The sequence below is a fragment of the Lates calcarifer genome, linkage group LG2 (assembly GCF_001640805.2).
Source record: "Lates calcarifer isolate ASB-BC8 linkage group LG2, TLL_Latcal_v3, whole genome shotgun sequence".
In the NCBI taxonomy this organism is placed as follows: Eukaryota; Metazoa; Chordata; class Actinopteri; family Centropomidae; genus Lates; species Lates calcarifer.
The window spans coordinates 11,507,078-11,526,553 of NC_066834.1; the positions used below are offsets into that span (position 1 = coordinate 11,507,078).

The window sequence follows — 19,476 nt, forward strand, 5'->3', positions numbered from 1 at the left end:
CCGTCACCTCCTGCTCTGCTCCGGCTCCCGGCAGCAGCATGGGGCCGGCCAGCCAACAGCCCTCTGAACAAACACTACCTCCCATCACAGGGATGCTATTGTTGTGTGTGTGTGTGCGAGAGAGAGAGAGAGAGAGAGTGAGAGAGAAAGAGAGAGAGAGAGAGAGAAGGGGGAGAGGGAGAGAGCTAAACAGAGGGAGGGAGGGAAGGAGGGAGTGTGACCAAGAGTGTTACGTGTCTGAAGCAGGATATGACAGATAGGAGCTTTTGAAGACTGATACTGAGGCTGATATTTTTAAACCAAAGTTGCTGATAGACAATCTTAAGCAGCAATTTTCTGTGTTTAAATGTGACTGTTTTGATGCCAAAATGCCACGAGTAATTAGTGATTTGCCCGCAGTCTTGTTTTTGTCAGAATGAAAATGCCTCTGTAACAGCATTAGGAGCATCAAGGAACAAAAAGTCTCAACTTATCTGGACTGAATGTTGTTGCTGTATGTCTGTGAAGCTCGCAGAAACATGGATTGTGATATTGAGATATAAAAATAAACTACTAACAACTGATGTACTCTAAGTGTTAAGCAGTTCTTTAACCAAACCACCAAAACTATTCAATACTAATTTAAGATCTACGATTCAAATACACCTTTGAATGATAACAGTTTATCAATGTTATCTACACCACCACCACCACTGTATTTGGAGGAGAAGGTGAAAGTGAGCGCACCAAAAATGCCCCTCATTGCACAGGTAAGTACAGGAGGTCAAAGCTGAACCAGAAGTCAGTCTGTAGACTGTGATGGATGTTTAAAAAGGTCAGTCTGGGCTAACCTTATATAACATATTCGTATTGCATCAGTATGTGCGTGTATCTTTATACCCTATGTGTCTGTTTGACTATATGCTTCAGTTTCTCAGTATCTACCTACACACACTTTCACTCTTTCAGGTGGTTTCACAGATTACAGTTACCAGCTCAACTTTGACATCTAACCTCAATAAGTCTCTCTCTCTCAACTGAAAAATGTCTGCAGAGGTTTCAACACCTCAGTGAGCTGCTGGTTTTCACTGCTTATTGATAAGAAATAGATACACACACTACGGTGGAAATCTACAGATGTTTCTTGCTGTTATTTCTTTCTAAGACTTACTGTTCATGCAGTTTTTGATTTTCCTAATTATTCTCAGGCTGATGCTAGCTGCTTTCACAAACAAGAACAAAAATTTCCTCTGGCTACATCAACATCTCCCTGCTAAACTGTGTACAGAATGATTAAGGTCTTTGCTTTTTACAGAAGACATTTGCAAAATTGTTTTCATTTTTAAAAGGCCACATTTTTCCAAGGTTGAGGTTTCTGGAATAATTTCCTGTATAATTTACACTGTTGTATAAACTGTTGTATTACGTCTCCTGCGAATGGACTAATTGTTATTGCAATGCATGACTTGCTTATGCAACAAGTGAACACAGTATGTCAGTGCGTATGTACTAGGGTGGACAAAATAATATGAATTCCTCACTGTGCATCATATGATTACCTTTCTGTCATAGTCTCAAGAAAAAAGTTTCACAGAGGTAGCTCTACTTGTAGGAATGCTGAATTATTCTGTCAAGTGTTCTGATTAATTTGTCCAGCCTTGTAGGTGCTGATTCGTTGTTTCCTGTGGTTCAGCAACCAAAGAAAAACTCCCTTCAAAACCAATAAAGATTTGGGGTTTTGGTATATTTGCTTGCTAAGAAACAGTAACTGATTGCTCAGTTGTTTTCAGTCAATCATGTGATCACCTGAGTTCTGACCAGCTGACACAGTTGGGGATTTCTCTCTCTCTCTCTCTCTCTCTCTCTCTCTCTCTCTCTCTCTCACACACACACACACACAAACAGATACAGAAAGTACCTCTCCCTTTGATCAAATATTAACCACCCTGTTGAATCATTAATAAAACACGTTACCTGTGTATAAAGCTTCACCATCTACCACAACACTAAAACTAATCTGTGTTAAACCTGTAACCATCTACTCATCAGGTTGTCAATCTGTGATCTTCACAGTTAAACTTCTTCAAAATGAAGCTGCTTTCGCCTAGGTTAAGTACTGAGTATGTTCTGATCAGGTAAAAACTGTGTGCCAGTTTTAAGAAACTCTGCATCTGAAGGTGAAGCAGGGTGATTGATAAATAAAAGGTCTTTTTCCAGGTCGGGGGTATCAGTGAAGAGCCTGACATGAGGAGCAATGCCTGTATCCTTATTTAACATTCTGCAAAGGCCTTTATGTTTCCTTCAGTCTGTTTTTCATCAACCCCATTTAACACCTGGTCCTGCTGGCTTCTACCTGTGTGGCTGTCTGTCAGTCTGACTCCTTACCTCCTCCTCTCTTCTCTGCAGCAGTAAACAACATGCAGATTGGAGAGGATAATCCAGTCCAGCAAGCAAATACAATCAATGAATTTGTAAATATATTGTACATGCAATAGGTTATCCATTCATTTCCTATGTAAATATAGGTATAACATACCCCGAATCTCATCTACCAAGGAACATGAGATAATGTCACTTAAAGGGCCAGTTCATCCAAATTACATTAAAAAATACATGTATTTTCTCACTTATATCATGTGGATCTTGCCATGCAGAAAAGTTGGGTTTTATTTGTCCAGGTTCTGACATAGGTATCACTTCAACCCCAATACAACAGAGAAGAAATTAATTTAATTTAATTAATCTACAATCTATTACCAGATTTTATGACGCTGAATCAAATGAAGATGATGAAATGTTTGGCTAATAAAATAATTTTTTATTATTCAATTTCCCTGCCACAAGCGGCTTCTGCTTTAACATGTGATGCTTGGACAAGACACACCGTGCATGTTTGTTTGTGTGTCTACTGTGTGTGCATGGTATCCTGTGTGGTTTTAACAGCTTAGTGTCAAATCAACACCCTCGCTCTGGGCTGAACCCACACAGACAGACACAAACACACACACACACACATACATTTACACACAGAAAGACATTCTGCCTGGGTGGCAAAGGAATGACCTGATGATGGGGTTCCGTTTAACAAGGATGTGACAGTTGTAAAAACAGCCATTCACTACGGCCTGGGTAGCCAGCATGCTAATCAGCTAGCGTGAGTGTGAGGTGAGAGCGCTACAGTTTATTCCACTGATGGAGCTTCTTTGCATGTTTATTCGTTTAGAGACGGAGGTTAAGTTAAGTAGTGGTAATTGGCAGCAGCTTTGGGGGGACTGAAAGCAATGAAATCAAGTGCACTAAAAGTGGGCTCTCATACTCCTGCACCCCAGCTGCCAACTAAACTCTCAGGACCTGTGTGTGTATGTGTGTGTGTGTTTGTTTTGACAGTACTACAAAACACAAAGCATACATTTGCATAATGACTGCGGTTGCACCTGCCCTTAGCGCTGCTTGACTGCATCAGATTTTGCTTTAAAGCTGACAGACTTACTGAGATTACACACAGCAATCCAAAAATATTCACAAACACACACACGCTGCAACATCTGAGCTTATCTTACAAAATAAAAGCAGATTTTGATAGCCGCTATCGAATGAACAACATCACACTGCTTGACTGGACACAAAAATAATTTTCTGCCTCCCTGTTGACTGACACACACACACCATCTCTGAACATTCAGGTCACAATCACAGACATACTATATATTTGGAAGCACTTCATTTGTCTCAGCAATCTTCTTCTTTTTCTTTTAAAGCTGCTGTGTTTGCAGATGACAGCAGGGCTGGATGTAATAGAGGCTACACAGGATGTCGATAACAGCACGACAAAACCGCAGAGAGAGACGCCCAGACCACTGAGACCAAATAGCGCAAAATGCTCAATTACAGGCGACTGGAGGGCATAATCAGTGCTAATGGGAAAGGCCTAATTCACAGTGAGTGGGATCCAGAGTAAAGTGGGAGGTGAGCCATTTTCAAGTGTGAATTATTATACTGTGTGTATTTAGATAGTAAAAAGAGAGAAGTCTTAAGCAAATCAACATTCAAACAGAGGTATATGATGGAAAAGTAAACATGTATGGAGACATAGGGATTCTTAAAGAAGTCTTTTCGAAAATCCCATAAAACTAACATGTAAAAGCAACCAGCCTTCAACTAACCAATTTTTAAATTTTTCTTTTTAATGCAGGAACAGGAAACGGCAATTAACTGTTTTCTTATTATGTGAAAGGTTTGTTTACAATTGTTATATCTGTAAACAGTACTGTATATCAAGTGCCTGTACCATGAAGCAATGTTAGTGGATTACCCAGCTATTTTTTGAGCAGAAGTCAGATTTTCCAGTATGACAAAGCTTTGTCACTCTTCACTGGGGAAGATCACCATGGTAACCTATGCTGCATAGTTAAGCTGCTCTGGTGCAGGTTAACACTAAACTGCATTTTAATTGGGAAAAGTGTCTTTCATCATTAAATTCCTGACAGTGCAGAAACTTTAAAAATTAATATTCTATCACTGTAGCTCAGAATAACACGAGGCAGCAGAAATAGTCTGACATTACTTTTATGTGAATGTCATCAAACAAGAAAAGCAAAAGATATTCTCTCTATACTAGAGATATTAAGAAAATAATCTGGCTTTTATTTATTGCCTTAATTTTACTTCTAATTGAGTATTACCAAGGCTTCTTATTTAGTTCTAATTATGTGATTATACTGGATACATTTATATGTTCTTGAATATAACTTTTGCTGCTGTTGCTATACAAAGATTTTCCCACTGGGATGAACAATGTAAAGCTCAGTGAAACCAGGTAACCCCAAAAGAGAGAGACTATTGAATTTGTTTCACAGTGCAGGCCCCAGCTCTGAATTTTCAGTTGTAATAAATTGAGACTAAATCCTGGCTGATGTACTCTGAGGCTTTATTATCTATAAAAATGGAGAATTCATGGCAGAACATGAAAACAAACCACCATCAAAATATGAAAACAGAGCTATAAAAAATTGAGAAGCACTAGAAATCAATCTGACCAACAGGGTGACCTCATAAGTATAGTAATACTGGTCTATGCGGGTATGTTATGTTTGCAATGAGGAAGAAGGGTTCAGGGATCAGCTGTGCTTCTATCTCCTCCTCAGTTGTTAGCCATGGGTGTGTGTGTCTCTCCCTCTCTCTCTCACCCTGGTGCTCTGGTGCTTTGAGAGGCCTCAGCAGTCTGGCTGGTGGCCAAAAATAGCCCCCTCAGCTGGCACACTGGTCCAATTTATGACCCTTCACATTCAGCGGAGGGCAGCGCTGCCTCGGGACCATCGGCTCATTTCCCACAGAGAACACAAAACTGTGAAAATACTGAAATCCCACCAGCAGCACTGGGAAGGAAATCCCTCTCACATACCTGCTAAATGTCACTGTAGACATAAACCTGCATCATAACTGGCTATAAAGATTTTCTTTGTCATCAGCGCTGATGCTCCCTCTGCCTGCTTTCACTGCTGGAGATGAGAGGAATGATCTCTCCTTTCGCAAGTGTAATAAGATGAGGTAAAGCTGGACCCTAAAGACCAAAGCCAATGATGCTTTCAACTGAGCGCCAATTGCCAGAAGTCTGAGCCAGAGGTTTCACAAACAGCAGCCCACAAGACCACAAAAGTAAAAATAAATGGACTAACCATTCCCATCTACAACTATTCACCAGTGACTTCTGCGCCACAGCTCCAAGCAAGGCCCACATGAATCAGTGAGACAGGACATCAAGATGTGCTTTACTTCACACAGAGACACACACACACACACACACACACACACACACACACACAGAGGTGAATTTCACAACATCCTGCCAAAACAAACTTAGAAGGTCACTCACCATCTGAGAACGGCTCTTGGGACAGCCATTGATATCACCAATCTTCTCATTGGCTGAGGAGAGACAAAAAGAGGAGGCAGAGACAGAGAGGTAAAAGAAGAGAGAATGAAAACTCTTGTCAGGTTTGTTTGGTTAATGTAATCCCTTCTTTTACTTCCAGTGGATATCCCGCTGTGTGTGTATGTATGTGTGTGTGTGTGTCCCAGACAGTTTCTGGCTGAGTGAGGAGAGGAGAGGTGTTCACACCGGTGACTTTGACCACATCCTCCCTCCCTTCTCATCTCCTCCCACTGAGGCATGAAACACTATCTGGTCACAGCAAATGGGAACGGGGCCGCTGAGGGCTTGACTGGGATGGCAGTGTTGCACAGCTTCTTTTCAAAGGGGGCGTGTGTGTGTGGTGTCAGGGATTCCTCCCGTCCATTAGAGGCTCAGCCCACAGCAGCTGAGACACGGCCGTCAGCTCGCAGCTGACAACTGTGCCAACAGTGCCGCCTCCTGCATCAAGAGGTACAGTGGGGCCCACAGTGCAGCTCCACCTCAGGACAATCTACTGTATCACCTTCACTCCTACCTCTTATGGTGAATAAATCAATGGTAAACTAAACCTAAACCTAGTAACCTAAACTTTTTTGATCAAAACAAAGCTATGTTGACTTGTGATCCCTCATCATAGGTTGCATAGTGTAAGTAGTTCAAACAAAAAGTGGTTTTCTTTTCACTGATTTAATTTCAAGTTTGTCTAAATTAACTTATTTGTGCTGTTCTTGTCTTTTCCATAGATTATTTCACTCCTCATAACGAAGCCCAAATTTGGCAGAGACATCTCAGTGACTTTGTAAGTTAATTTATTGCAAATTACTAATAATGAGGTGTATCGATGGCCAGTTGAACAGTAGATTCATTCAATATACTTGAGAAAAGCTTGTTACATTCCCTGTACTGCATGTACATCCCTATCACATCCCACAATGCATCCCTATCTATTTACTATGACATTGGTGAAATAATGAGGTGTAGAGAAGATTTAAATGATCCTTGGCAAACATTATTGTACAAAATGTATCATTGCGATTGATTATGTTCGCAAAACCCTTGCAAATTCCACACTTATAAAAATAGTCTAAATAAATATGTTTGCATAACTAAATGATGAATGATTTAACACTACTACTGTTGGGGATGGTTTGTGTGCTTCCTGGAATATTGCACACTGTGGTCAGTGACACCCACAGGAGACAGCTACTCTGTGATTTTGAGATACACACTTTAACGCCAAACTAAATAAATGTTCCTAAAATAAAAACACACAATAACCAGACACATTTTGCCTGATTACAAACCAGCAGCCAGACTGTATAAGGGCTGGAAAAGTATTCCAAGACTTAGAAATGAGGACAAAATAAAATGTATCAATAAATCTGCTGCACAGCTTATCCTTAGGGTTTTGATGATGATGACCTCGATCTGGGTTTTTTTTTTTCTCTCTCTCTCTTTAAAAATCCTGTCAAATGGCTAAACAGGTGCCATATCCAATCAAGCCTTTGTTCCAGTATGGCTGCTCTGACACCAGCCGGCTGCTCCAGCTTCACCAGTAAATGTGTGGTGTGCAGTTTCCCCAGCAGACAAGAGGCAGTGGGTAGTCAGGGCAGAACAGGTGAATACATGGCTCTGGTTTGTGTTGTTTTAATATGAGAGCAGAGCTGCAGCGGTCAGCTGTCAGAGCGTATATATATCATGTGGACTAGATGTTATGAGAAGGAAAAAAAGCTCTGGATGGAGCTGATGCCAGGGTTAGGGCTAGGGTTAGGGTGTTAGAAATGTTAGGAGAGGAGATGCTCTCAGAGGAGATGAGTCCTCAAGAGATGCCAGACACTGATCCTTGGAGGCATGTAGATGCCAAGAAGGAGCATAAGGCTGTATGATTGAGTTCATGTGTATGGGTGCAGATCCAGAAGTTGTTTTGTAGGCATCATGACTTGAATTTGATTCAGTCAGGCATGGGTACAGCCATTGGTGCTGTGGCACCTTTCAACCATGGGGATGTTTTTAGGAACACATGAACTTTACCTGTATTTTGACTAATAAAACCTATTGACAGTTTTACTTCTTGAGCCCCCCAAAAAGTCTCCTCTCAAAAGGAGGAACAGTCTGATGGTCCAGGAATGATTAGGTTCAGTATTAGTGAAGTATGGACTATCACTGGCCAAACACATGCCAGCTGGAGGGACTGCATTATATGGTCCCACATTAAGTCACAAAAATAAAAATTAAACAATCATTGTTACATTGAGGACAGTCTGGCATATCTGGCTTATCTGCTAATTTTTACATTTCAATATCCATTCAGACAGTCAGTAATTTACAGAAGAGTAAATTAAGTAACAAAATGAGTCTGTGTTGTTTTGACATCAACACAAATACACTAACATGTCTTTTAGTTTTCAAATTTGGTTCCTGGCACTGTTTGAGGAAAGAGCCCAATGTATTTAAACAATCCTCTTCTAGGTATGAAGGCTGGAATAATCAGAAAAATCCAAACAGCCACCATCATGGCAGGTATCTGAAGTCAGTATGGAAAGTAATGGCATGAGAGAGGCATGTGATGTATATATGTTTCAATGTATAAAATGCCCTATGATGCCTGTGAGCCTGACAACTAACTGAAAAAATGAACCATATGCAGTAGCTACAGTATGAGAACAATAAAACTCTTCATTGCATAGGAAGTATAAAATCTGGGTCAGAAACACGTGGGTAGAGCTGAGAGCAGAGGGAGTCAGTGACACGCTGAGTCACCGGTCAGCTGGTGTCGACCCGCTTCTGCCTCGAGGCTGTCGGCAGATGAAATGACAGGCTGCGGACAGCCAGACGAAATGACAAGACAGACGATGACGACGATTCAGACGAGGATGAAGGTCAAAAACACAGAGGAACAGCCCACTTCCACAGCATGCTCTGGGTTGAATATCCTTATAGTTCTGCTGTCACGTGGACACATTGTACTGTTTAACTTCTGCTGCAGGTTTACAAACTTTCATCTTTCATGTAGGATCACAAGACACTTTGAAAATACAAGTGGATAGATTTTAAAATGCATGTTGGTCAATACGAAAATTAGACAAGTTACATCAGTTCCTGAAAAGCTGATTGAAGTGTATCCACCAGATAGTATCTACACAGGTAAGACAGGGACTGCAATTAACATATAGCAGCAAACAACTCAGAGATTAGCTTGGAAATAAGAATCCTCTTTAATCTTATAGCATAAAGTGCTATTTTAATTAGTTTTTTTCCTATTCTATTTCTACTGGTAGGCGATCACTTTCAGGACAAATCACTGAAATGATGCTGAAGAATACTTAAGAAGTGTACTCTCACTACCCATCAGATTCCTAGAAGTGTTTCTTTATTTCTGAATGGGAAGAGAACATTTTTGCAGCAAACAAGCATCAAACTTCTTTAACTTCACTCATGAGCTTGAGAGCAAACCTGAAAAAGATTGATTTGAATTTCTACACTAGTGTTTTGTCCTGACTCTCCCAGCATCCTATGGAAGAAATCATTTCACTCCAGCAGCACAAGAGAAACTCTGCATGATTCAAACTGAAATTGACATTGTTTCATCAAATAATACAGACAACAGGCTTCATTCAACCCTATCTTGCAAAAGAAAAGCTTGTTATTTAATGATTACATGCCTATTTATAAAGACATTGCGACTATTTGTTTGGTAAAGGTCAGTCATGACTTACGTACGTAAGTAACTACTGACGTTTTTCACATTTTTTTCATAAATCACATGATGAGAGCTAGCTTCCTGTTGCAAGCATTTCAGAATCAAAACAATGCTTTCCTTACCTACGACCTGTATGATCTCAGCCAGCAGCACTCCGTCTGTGACGTCTGTTTGCAGGTCCTTGATCAGACGCTTGTGTCCTGACTTGGCAAGGTAATGGTTGGCCCAGTCCGTGTAGATCTGCGGTCAGACACAAACACAAGCATGGTGTTCAGTTATGAGCCAACAAAAATAAAATCCAGTCCAAAACGGGGGCAACCCCGTCAGGTTGTCCACGTGTTTCAAACTCCATAAACACTTGAAAACTACAAAAGGTATAAATGGTTGAAGCAAATTTACGACTCTAATAAAATAACAACATGGTTGAATGGGAGCAGAGTAGCCCTCTTTCTTTTGTTGGGGCTCCGATCTGGCATATATCCGCGTGGTATTCAAATTGGGGCCATTGTGTTCAGCCGGGGCATTCATCTCACAGCGCACGGCGGCTGTTTTCAATGGGCCATGCTGACATCACTCTCTGGGGACAGAAAAGACCCTTCACTGCCTGGGGGAGGTAAGGAGGGGGGCAGAGCAAGCATCTGAATAATCTGAATAGCTTCCTTCATAATTAGTTGCCAAACTCTCTCTTTTACTCTCTCTCTCTCTCTCTCATCAAGAGAAGTGAGTTTCCATTTCTGAAGCGATAAAAAAAAGGGCACACAAAGGTTGAAGAGAAGTTGCACAGAACTTTATTCCTATTAATAAAGAGGGTGTTATTTTTGAGAAACCGATACCTCATGAATCTGTGTCTTGATTCGCAGCTTTGTTAGGCTTGCGTATAAACTGCAGAGGCTCTGTTTGACAAGTGCAACTTCAGAGCAGCTTTCCCCCCGCAGGGACGCGAAATATGTGCGACAGCTTGGCTAAATAAAGACACCACTCCCTCTGTGTCTCACTCTAGTTTTCACACAAACTCAGAAACAGTTACTGTATGCCAGTCTGGTAAAAAAGATGACAGGGCAGAGAGAATCAGTACGTTTAAGTAACCAAGTTACTGTCAGCTTTCTGCTGTAATCTGCTTTCGTCAGCGTCACGTAAACAAGAAATGTGACCTCAGTAACGGGTTAAAGGATTAAATAAACCTGACTTTCCCAGCAAGATGTCTCCTAGAGAAAGTAGATTTTTTGGTTGTTTATACATGTTGCCAGGTTTTTTGATTTTTCTGATTGTTTACCTATTTATGTACACATTAGCATGAAATGAATATATAGCTGTGATAGCAGTACAACAGGATACTTTAATGCTATTTGCAAAATTCAGTCATTTTTACTGTGGGGGCAAAACTTTCATGTGAAAAGACATAAGTCATTCAAACAGAGGAAGAATCTGCTGACTGGCCTAAACACTGATGTTACAGTTACCTGATTACTGCCACACCTCAGGGCAATGTCTGGCCTAACCTGATTTCTCCCAGTAACCAGCAACCTGGTTTCTCCTGCGTATGTAAACTTTATAAATACCCACATGCAAACTAGAATATTACACTCTCTCTCATTACTGTGAAATTCAAGTGCATCTATTAGTGCTGAATGAGAGCAGAGTGTTGTTAAGGTCGGGCCTTAGCTCAGAAATTGACACACACATGCAGAGTGAGGTGTGTGACACAGTTGTGACCCTTGTTTCATTGTGTTTACACTGTAAACAGACCTCGAGCTTTTCTGCCATGCTACCCATCGGATGAATCACTGCTCTCATGATGGCTCACAACAGGTGTGAGCACTTCAGAGGCACGCACACGCATGCACATACATAAACTCATCTTCACACACAAGCTCAAACGCAAAAGGTTTATGAGAGTACACGACCACACATTAAACTCAAAGAGCCTCAGAGCAATGCTGAAATCACACAGGCAGCGTACCCAAACAAACACACAGTTATAAAATGATTCTTGAGTGACACACAGAGCTAAAAAAAAAAAAAAAAAGCCTTTGAGCGGCAGGATTAGGCTCTATCCTTTCAATTCACACTCTCAGCTGCTCACAGAGAAAAGGAAGTGCAATGTTCAGCAGCTTTTGTGTGTGTGTGTAGGCTTTCTTTGAAGTAGTTTCGGGCAGGTAAATTGAGGGGTTGGAGTGTAATTAAAAACGAGGTGAAATGGGTAGCTGTCAGTCACAGAGCTGGAAACCACAGGGGGGTCACACAGCCTGAAGGCAAGCAGGGAGCATGGGCAGGTTATGAGAGGAAAGACAAGGGGAAGTGGGCAAGTAACAACAGGTTAAAGTCCTAAAAAATTTGACTTTTAGCGCACACTGTGTCTCTGATGTCTTCCTCTACGTCAAAGCACCAGGCTCAAATCTTAAATGTGAGAGCTCAGGTATTATATGTTTAATCTTGAACACATTTTCGCATTGTGATCTAGAGAGAATTTGACATATGAATAAAAATTAAAATTAAGATTTTTTTAATGCCACATTGTGAAGGTTTCAGTAAAGGTTTACATCTCAGCAAACAAGCTCTGATAAACCAACTGTAGTGTACTCTACTGTATGGATGCCCAGCACCAAACAGCAAACAGATTGTTAGCGACTGACATTAGCAACAAGCTGGTGAAGACAGTCAAACATCTAGCATCAAAAGAGCCAGATGGCTTTCTCTAGAGTTGGTGGAAACCAAGGCAGAGATGAAAGAAGGGAAAATATTAGACTCACACTCACCAGTTGAAGAGAAACACAACTCCATGAGAATACATACGTTGCTCTGTGTCTGCTAGATGTGTAAAACATGTTAGCCATAACAGCCTTATGAGGCTTAATGTGCCAGGGCTGGGTCTGTTGTGGAGCTCTATCCTTACAAACCACTGTTATTAGTCTGATGGTGACTACAGTTTGTCTTATTTCACAACAGTGGATTAAATATTATACAATACTAGACTGATGTGACAAGAACACAATAAAGCAACAGGAAGATGCCTAATAACTAGATGCAAAATGTAAACATAAAGGAATTTAATACTTGTAACCACAGTGATAAATAACTGGTAACGAGGTCCATTCCACCACAGACCAAATGTTAATAAGAGAGAGACCCAAAAAAACATCAAGAATACATTAATCTGAATAATGTGTGTTTAACCGCAGATTTATTAGAGCTTCTGTGATCTGAAAATTGCTTTAAGGGCCGGCCCTCAAAGCAAAGAAGAATAAGTGGGGGATGATGAGAAGCAGACATTTTAATAAGCTGTATGGCTACTGAAGAGGAGTATTGATAGCATATTGAGTCAGTATCTATCCATCTGTGAGGCTGGAATGAGGTGTTACTAACCCCAACTTAGTTTCTACATCAGAGGGAACCACTCTGCATAATGACCAGAAAATTTAATCAGAACTCCCCGGGGCTCTAAAAGACTGATGAATTGATATTGTCATTGTATCAGAAATTGAATTCACTGAATGGATAAGAGGGCGGCATACAAGCTAAGTGGTCGGCATTGTTCCCTCAGAGGCCAATCGACGCAAAGTAGGAAGTGAGTTTAATGTCTATCCATTTCTCTGTGTATCAAACCTCAGTGCTTTTATTGAAAAGAAATGTGTATACTCTAAACCCACTGTAATGGCTCTACAACCTGTTAAAATGTTTCCTTGCATTTGGCTCAGAACATAATAGTATAGGTTTAAAGCCATCAATGAAATAACAGCACTCAAGACTCAAGCAAAGCAGTGCTTTTAGCCATCTTAGTTTATTATGTTTTGTACGCTAACATTTTCTAACTAGCACTAAACACAAAGTATAGCTGAAATGGAGGGAAATGTTATGCAGGTATTTGGTCATAAACCACCAGGAACTGGACGGTGTCTGACATTGACCCACTGACGACACCGCAGTGGAGTGGAGGGATCATGCTCTGGGACACATGAAACTATTAAGTAGATGTAGATATATTATACTGGATAAGTGAAAACATTGACCAGCTGCTGGTGCTGGATGAAAAGTCAGGGGATGACCAAAACCAAAGGATTCATTCTGGGCACCAAGCAAATCCAAAAGGCTGAAACAAAATGCTGGACTGATCAACAATGCCATCCCTTGATCCATGGGGAGGGAGGCCTCACTGCTTTGTCAGGAAAGTTCAACAGAACATGATACCGTTGTAATTTTAATATAAAGAAAATGGTCCTTGTATGACTACATACTGTGCCTTGACATGTCATCACAATCTTACTCACCAGTACCCACTACATTCACATCCAGTGTGATGTGCAAATGCAATGTACTGTACAAATACATTTTTCTAAAGGGAAAATCCCTCCATTGCCAGAAACTCTGACCCTCTGCTTGTGGGATTAGGGGTCTTTTTTAGGAGCTGTGAATTGGTGCTGGAGTCAGGGACATTCCCGTCACCAGAGAAAGCAACATGACACTGACTCATTCAGTGTCAGGGCCTTATGGAAAATGTCATGTATGTGGCTTGTTGAGTTTTTTGACTTCCTGCTTTGGGAAGTTGTCACCTTTATGAGCAAAATCTGGGCACGTTGCATCCTTTTTGGTTTTAACACTGGCCATTAACAGTGCAGTCTTAAAGTATTTGGACTAGTCAATTCACAAGCACACACTGCATGAAGGCCTGGACCCATGTGCATGTCTACAAAATAATGTCCAATTTAAGCCTTCAAAAATGACAGAGAATCAGTTCTTCAAAGCTTGTGACAAGCAGCGTTGAGTCACTCACTCAGACAGCTGCACTCAAATCTGCTTCACATCCAGCATCCCTGCTGCCTTGGTTTGCTGAGTCACCAAGCTGGTGCTGTGTGATGCCTACAGAAAGGCATGACGCACACAGGCCATCCCCACAGCGCTGGGTCAGCCTGGGCGGGGAGTGGGTGAGGGCAGCCAAGGCATCACACTGGGAGAGTGCCCTTGATTTGAAGGGGACTTTCTGAAGAGGGAGGAGTGAAAAGTGAGTCTTCTGTTTTGGCTGGACAGCTCAGCTGCAGATGCGGAGGCGGAGGTTTTCGGCAAATGTCACGACAGGCTGATTATACAGTAAGAGGAGGAGCTACACCTATGTGCTTTTGTACTTCTTGTGGTCTTGTGTTTGTGTTTTTACGCATCTGTCACTCAGCTGGAGCACCACTTCATATTACTTTGCTCTTTGATCTCTGTTGTTGTTTGCACTGACACCGACTTATGAAGTGATAACCTGCTCACTAAGCAAACTCTGCAGTGCAGATTGTGACATACACACCTGCATCACTGCTGTTGGGTGAAACATTTTAAAAAGTAAAGAACAACATTATTTTCAGGTTCATGTTGGTGCTTGTTTTATCTAACCTGTGGGATGTTTTGGAATATGTTCACTTTGTAAATAGTATCTTTCCTTCAAAATCCCTGCATTTCTTTCTTTAAAATAATCAAATTCAAAGTCAAATACACAGCAAGCCTCAATCTACACAAATCAAATTCCTTGTAACTGCTAAATTCCTAAAGTCACACCACTCATTGTATATTATGATGATTAACAAGATTTTATAGAGGATCAGTCTTAATCTTTTTCCTAACCAAAAAAAAATATATATATAGTGCAAAGTTTGGAAAAATATTTTGGAGAAGTAGCTGAAAATGTACTCAGAACATCTCCACAGAATCCTCAAGGAAGCTATTTGACCAAAGTGCTGACTACTGGTGCTCTTTATTCGAGTGAAATCATGAAACTCACAAAACACAGGCGAGAGCCATTTTTCACATTACAACAGCAACACATATCATAGAAGCAGGAAACAGTACCTTTGATCTGTTTTTAGCTTGATGATGACGATGATGGTGTATTACATTTTTTATCCTGTGTAACTGTTTTCCTAGCTGAACTGAGAGGCCTGTGAATTTTCTTAACCTGTTGAGGACCATTTAGTATTTCCATTGAAGTTTAAGCATGAAAATCACAAACCAGAGGCAGAATTTGTCACATTTTCACGACATCAGTAATGCACAACACCTCATCGAAGCACAGTTCTCACATATGTTGACGGCGCAGGGTTTTCCAAAAACAATTATGTTGATAACTTCAGGACTATTAGCCTTATTACTTTCAGGGTTCAGTAAGCAACCTAAAAAGCGCTGTACTTAACACACCATTATGAAGTAATCTACCGACATGAACGAGAACTATAAAGAGAACACAGCAGGACCAAAGCTGCTATAAAGTGCTATCTCTCACGAGAAGCTTTCATAGGGAGCCAGAACTTAAACAGCTCTCATTATAATTCAGGTAATGGCACTGAACCAAGTGCTGAGTCTACAAAAGACGTGCTCTGATAACACTGCTTTCAAAGGAAATCTACCTTTGAACGTCAAGCACAAGGCGAGTGGAGATGAAGGCCTCTTCCACTGACCATGTTTAGGACATCTAAGTGTTTATGACGTAGAGCCGAGTCCTGAGAGTAAGATCTCATTCACTGGTTCAGCTAACTGTGTGTGTTACCTGCTTCTGTAAGAGAGCTTCCAAAATAATTCCTGGCTGCTCCTGGAGATCTGACTCTACCCCTGACATTTCTATTTCAGGCTGACCTTTCCTCTTAAGTCTATTTCTCTCATAACTACCAAGTCCCCTCAGTTAATGCCTATACTAGATACAAACACTTTATCTTAACTGTGAATGGTTCCCTCCAAGTCTGTTCACTTTAAAGCGGTTTCAAAATTAACAAATTACTGCAAAGCAAATTTCCGTCTTAGTTCATCAACAGGTGTGTAGCCCCTCTCTGGTTTCTTACCACTTTGTAGTTTTCGCAGGAGAAGCGGCTGTAGCTCCTGGCTGGCACCCTGAGGCAACCATACTCTGCCATGTGGGCTTGTCACTTTGATAAAGACAACTAATGGGACAAAGCAAACAACTGGAGGTCCAAAAAAGTCCAGGAATCCAGAAGACAAGTATATTCTTAGCATGAAGGTAAAGAAGAGCTGTTTGATGACTCTTGTGTGTCCTTCACATCTCTGTAACTGCTCTGTGTGTCTGTCTGGCTTCTCATCTATATGAACAGGACATGCTTTACTCCTCTTTTACCTCCCTCTCTCTCTCGCCCCCTCAGACAGCTTAATAGTGAAGCCTAAGACATTCTGACACTGTTTTAACCTCTCTCTCTCTCTCTCTCTCTCTCTGTCTCTCTCTCTTTCTCTCTCGGTGTCAGTCACTCTGAGTCAGACACCCTGACTCAGTTCCTTCTTCTGCCACTGGTAGAAAGACAGACCAATAATATAAAACCCAGAAATGGATCCTTTTATTTTTGGGCACCCTATGGTTTAGGAAATTTGATTAAATCTCAAGCTGTGTAGCTTTGTAATAAATGCTTGAAGGTGGTTTTTTTGTTTGTTTGTTACTTGTTAAGTTACTTGAATGTGTACATATTTTGATATGTTAAATTAAGCACATGAAACAGATAACAAATGTTTCTGTTTTTTTTTAAACACATTATAATATGACATTTTTCAGCTCCGACCATAGTGTAGACTGCAGCTTCACAGCAGGATATAAGCACTTGGAGCAATATTGTCTACCTGCTAAGCACCTCATGTACTAGTTTTCTAGTACATGTGGTGCTTCACAGCTTACAGTCACCCCCTTTCCAAAACAGGAGTAAATGTGATGGATGTCTCTCCTGTATGTGTTCCTAGTGCTGACTGACACAACTTTAATGTCTTCTTCCTGCAACACACCTGGTGCTGTTCATTACTGCAGGCGCCCACACACACACACACACACACACTGACAACCATGAAGTTCACATGGGAGATCTCAGATCTCCCTTGCAGGGTTTTACTACTTTTTGAATTGAGCCATCTTCTTACATAATTTGGCGATTCAACTTTAACCTGCAAAGTGATTTGCTAAAATCAGCATTATGCTGCTCATACATAAATTCATGGCTAAGAGCTGCCCAGAACAACCCCACACTTCAACTGCAGAGCTCAGAGAAGCTTCACTGAAGAAATTCAACACACCGGTGGCGTTCTGCTCTAGACACGTTTGTTCTTCTGTACTTAAACATCAAGAGTATGAAAGCAGATCGTTCACAAACCTATATACAACACTAATAAGTAATGGAGTTGTGTGTAATTTTTTAAGGACAGGGGTGAAAATGAAAAAGGGGCAATCAGAGGAGAAATCAGAGGGGTATTTGAGGGTGTCCAAAAATGAAGCATGAAGGTGATACATTAGTGCTCAGACTGTTTAAATTATGGTCTAAAAAAGACGAGAGTAGAGGCCATTCTTAGCAATACCTGAAATAGTATAACTGTCATCATCTTTTATGCAGGTACACATGCCCACCTTTCTCACACAGATATACCTGCTGTAGAAACTAGTTTCAGAGGGTTTCTATCAAGCAACATATTTGGGTACGTCCCCACTGTGTGATAATATCTTCCTGTACCGCCATGAATGACGACAAATAATTCTCCACTGCCCTCATCCTCATGGCTCTTTCACCACAATTCTTGTAGTTTCCCAAGGTGAAGGCAGACCTTTTTAGCAACTGGTGTTAGGAGCAATATACTATCACTTTAGAAAACACATATTTTTCTTATTCTTTCTTCTGGCCATGCTGAGTCTCATCGATAAGGACTCAGCAGTGCTCCATGGTGCTGCTGCAGGCTGAGGGTGACATGTGGCAACACACCCCCTCTGACCCAGTCTGGGCCGGCTAGCAGATGGCTGGTGGGAGAATGATGGATGAACTAATGCATACACTCACACAATAATCCAACAGAAGGATGCTGGGAAGGGACGGAGTGGTACAAAGGTGTGATGGGTGATAGTCTCCCACTTGTCAAACAGTGTGTTACTTTTCTCTGTCACAGCTAACATATAGACTGAACCAAGAAACTAGTGGTGAACGCAGGAACCCCCATCAGCTTAAATAAGTCAACGGTGGATGAAGGGAATCATCGTCTGCACAGGTCTCAGTGAACGCTAGCAGACACAGACAGATGGTCTCTGAGAAATCAGTGTCCCTGGTCTGTATGATATGACAACAAAGCGCTGCAGTCTGCGCTGCCAGCTGCTGCACTGCTGTGGTGCTTTATGCAGGTTACAATGACTCCAGGCCTGTGCCTGATATTTTTCAGAGCTTGACCACAGACTTGACTGAGGCATCCTGGTGGCCCTGTACCTCATCACTTCATCAATTTTTCTTTGTTACCCTGCTTGCATTGTGAGTCTTTATTTTTCAGTAATCTTATCTCATCTTTAAGTTTTCACAGCTATGTGCTATGTGCCAATTTCTGCAATGTTTACTAGCCATTGTGTTTGTTTAAGTTGTTCTTGTTGTACTGGGATGTCACGTCTGCTAGACCAATTACAGACAAGAATATTTCCAGAACTAACATTTAGAGTCACCGTACTGAGCAGTGATCAAATTTAATTACAGAAACGAGTCCCCCAAGCAGAGCTGAGATAAAAGAAAACACAAGCAGAACCTGTCACATCTGTGCAGTGAAAAAGTTATCAAGTCAGGGAACCCCAAAAAAGAGACACAGGGTGTAAAGACACGGGGTGATTGAGAGACAAAAAGAGTGATAGTGTGAGAAATTAATTCAGAGTGTATACACGAGTTGTATGTTCTTCGTATAGTAACCACACAGAGCCACCAGCAAATATTTGCCTTCTCCCTGCTCCCTCCTCTCCATCACCACTGCAGCTGGAGCTGCTCCTTCTTCTTCTTGTCTGCCCCCAGCGGGATGGACCAGGAATGGTTGTTGGTCTGTGGGGCCCCTGGCAGCTACTTTCCCCCCCTCTGTTCAATGTTGTACACACACATGAGCCTCTCAAGTGGCTTTAGCCCACAGAAAACTGAAA

The 19,476-nt window shown here is 41.3% G+C and overlaps 1 protein-coding gene across 2 annotated transcripts in view; it reads right to left on the reverse strand.

Annotated features, from left to right (window-relative positions):
• The window catches only part of nav2a (neuron navigator 2a), a 206,204-nt gene that overhangs the window by 71,032 nt on the left and 115,696 nt on the right, over window positions 1-19,476 (reverse strand). For both annotated transcript variants that reach the window (XM_051075360.1, XM_051075361.1), the window contains exons 5-6: window positions 9,713-9,830; window positions 5,852-5,904 (exon numbers count right to left, since the gene is read on the reverse strand). In XM_051075360.1, the coding sequence (XP_050931317.1) occupies window positions 5,852-5,904; window positions 9,713-9,830 (171 nt within the window). The remainder of the gene's footprint in view (window positions 1-5,851; window positions 5,905-9,712; window positions 9,831-19,476) is intronic.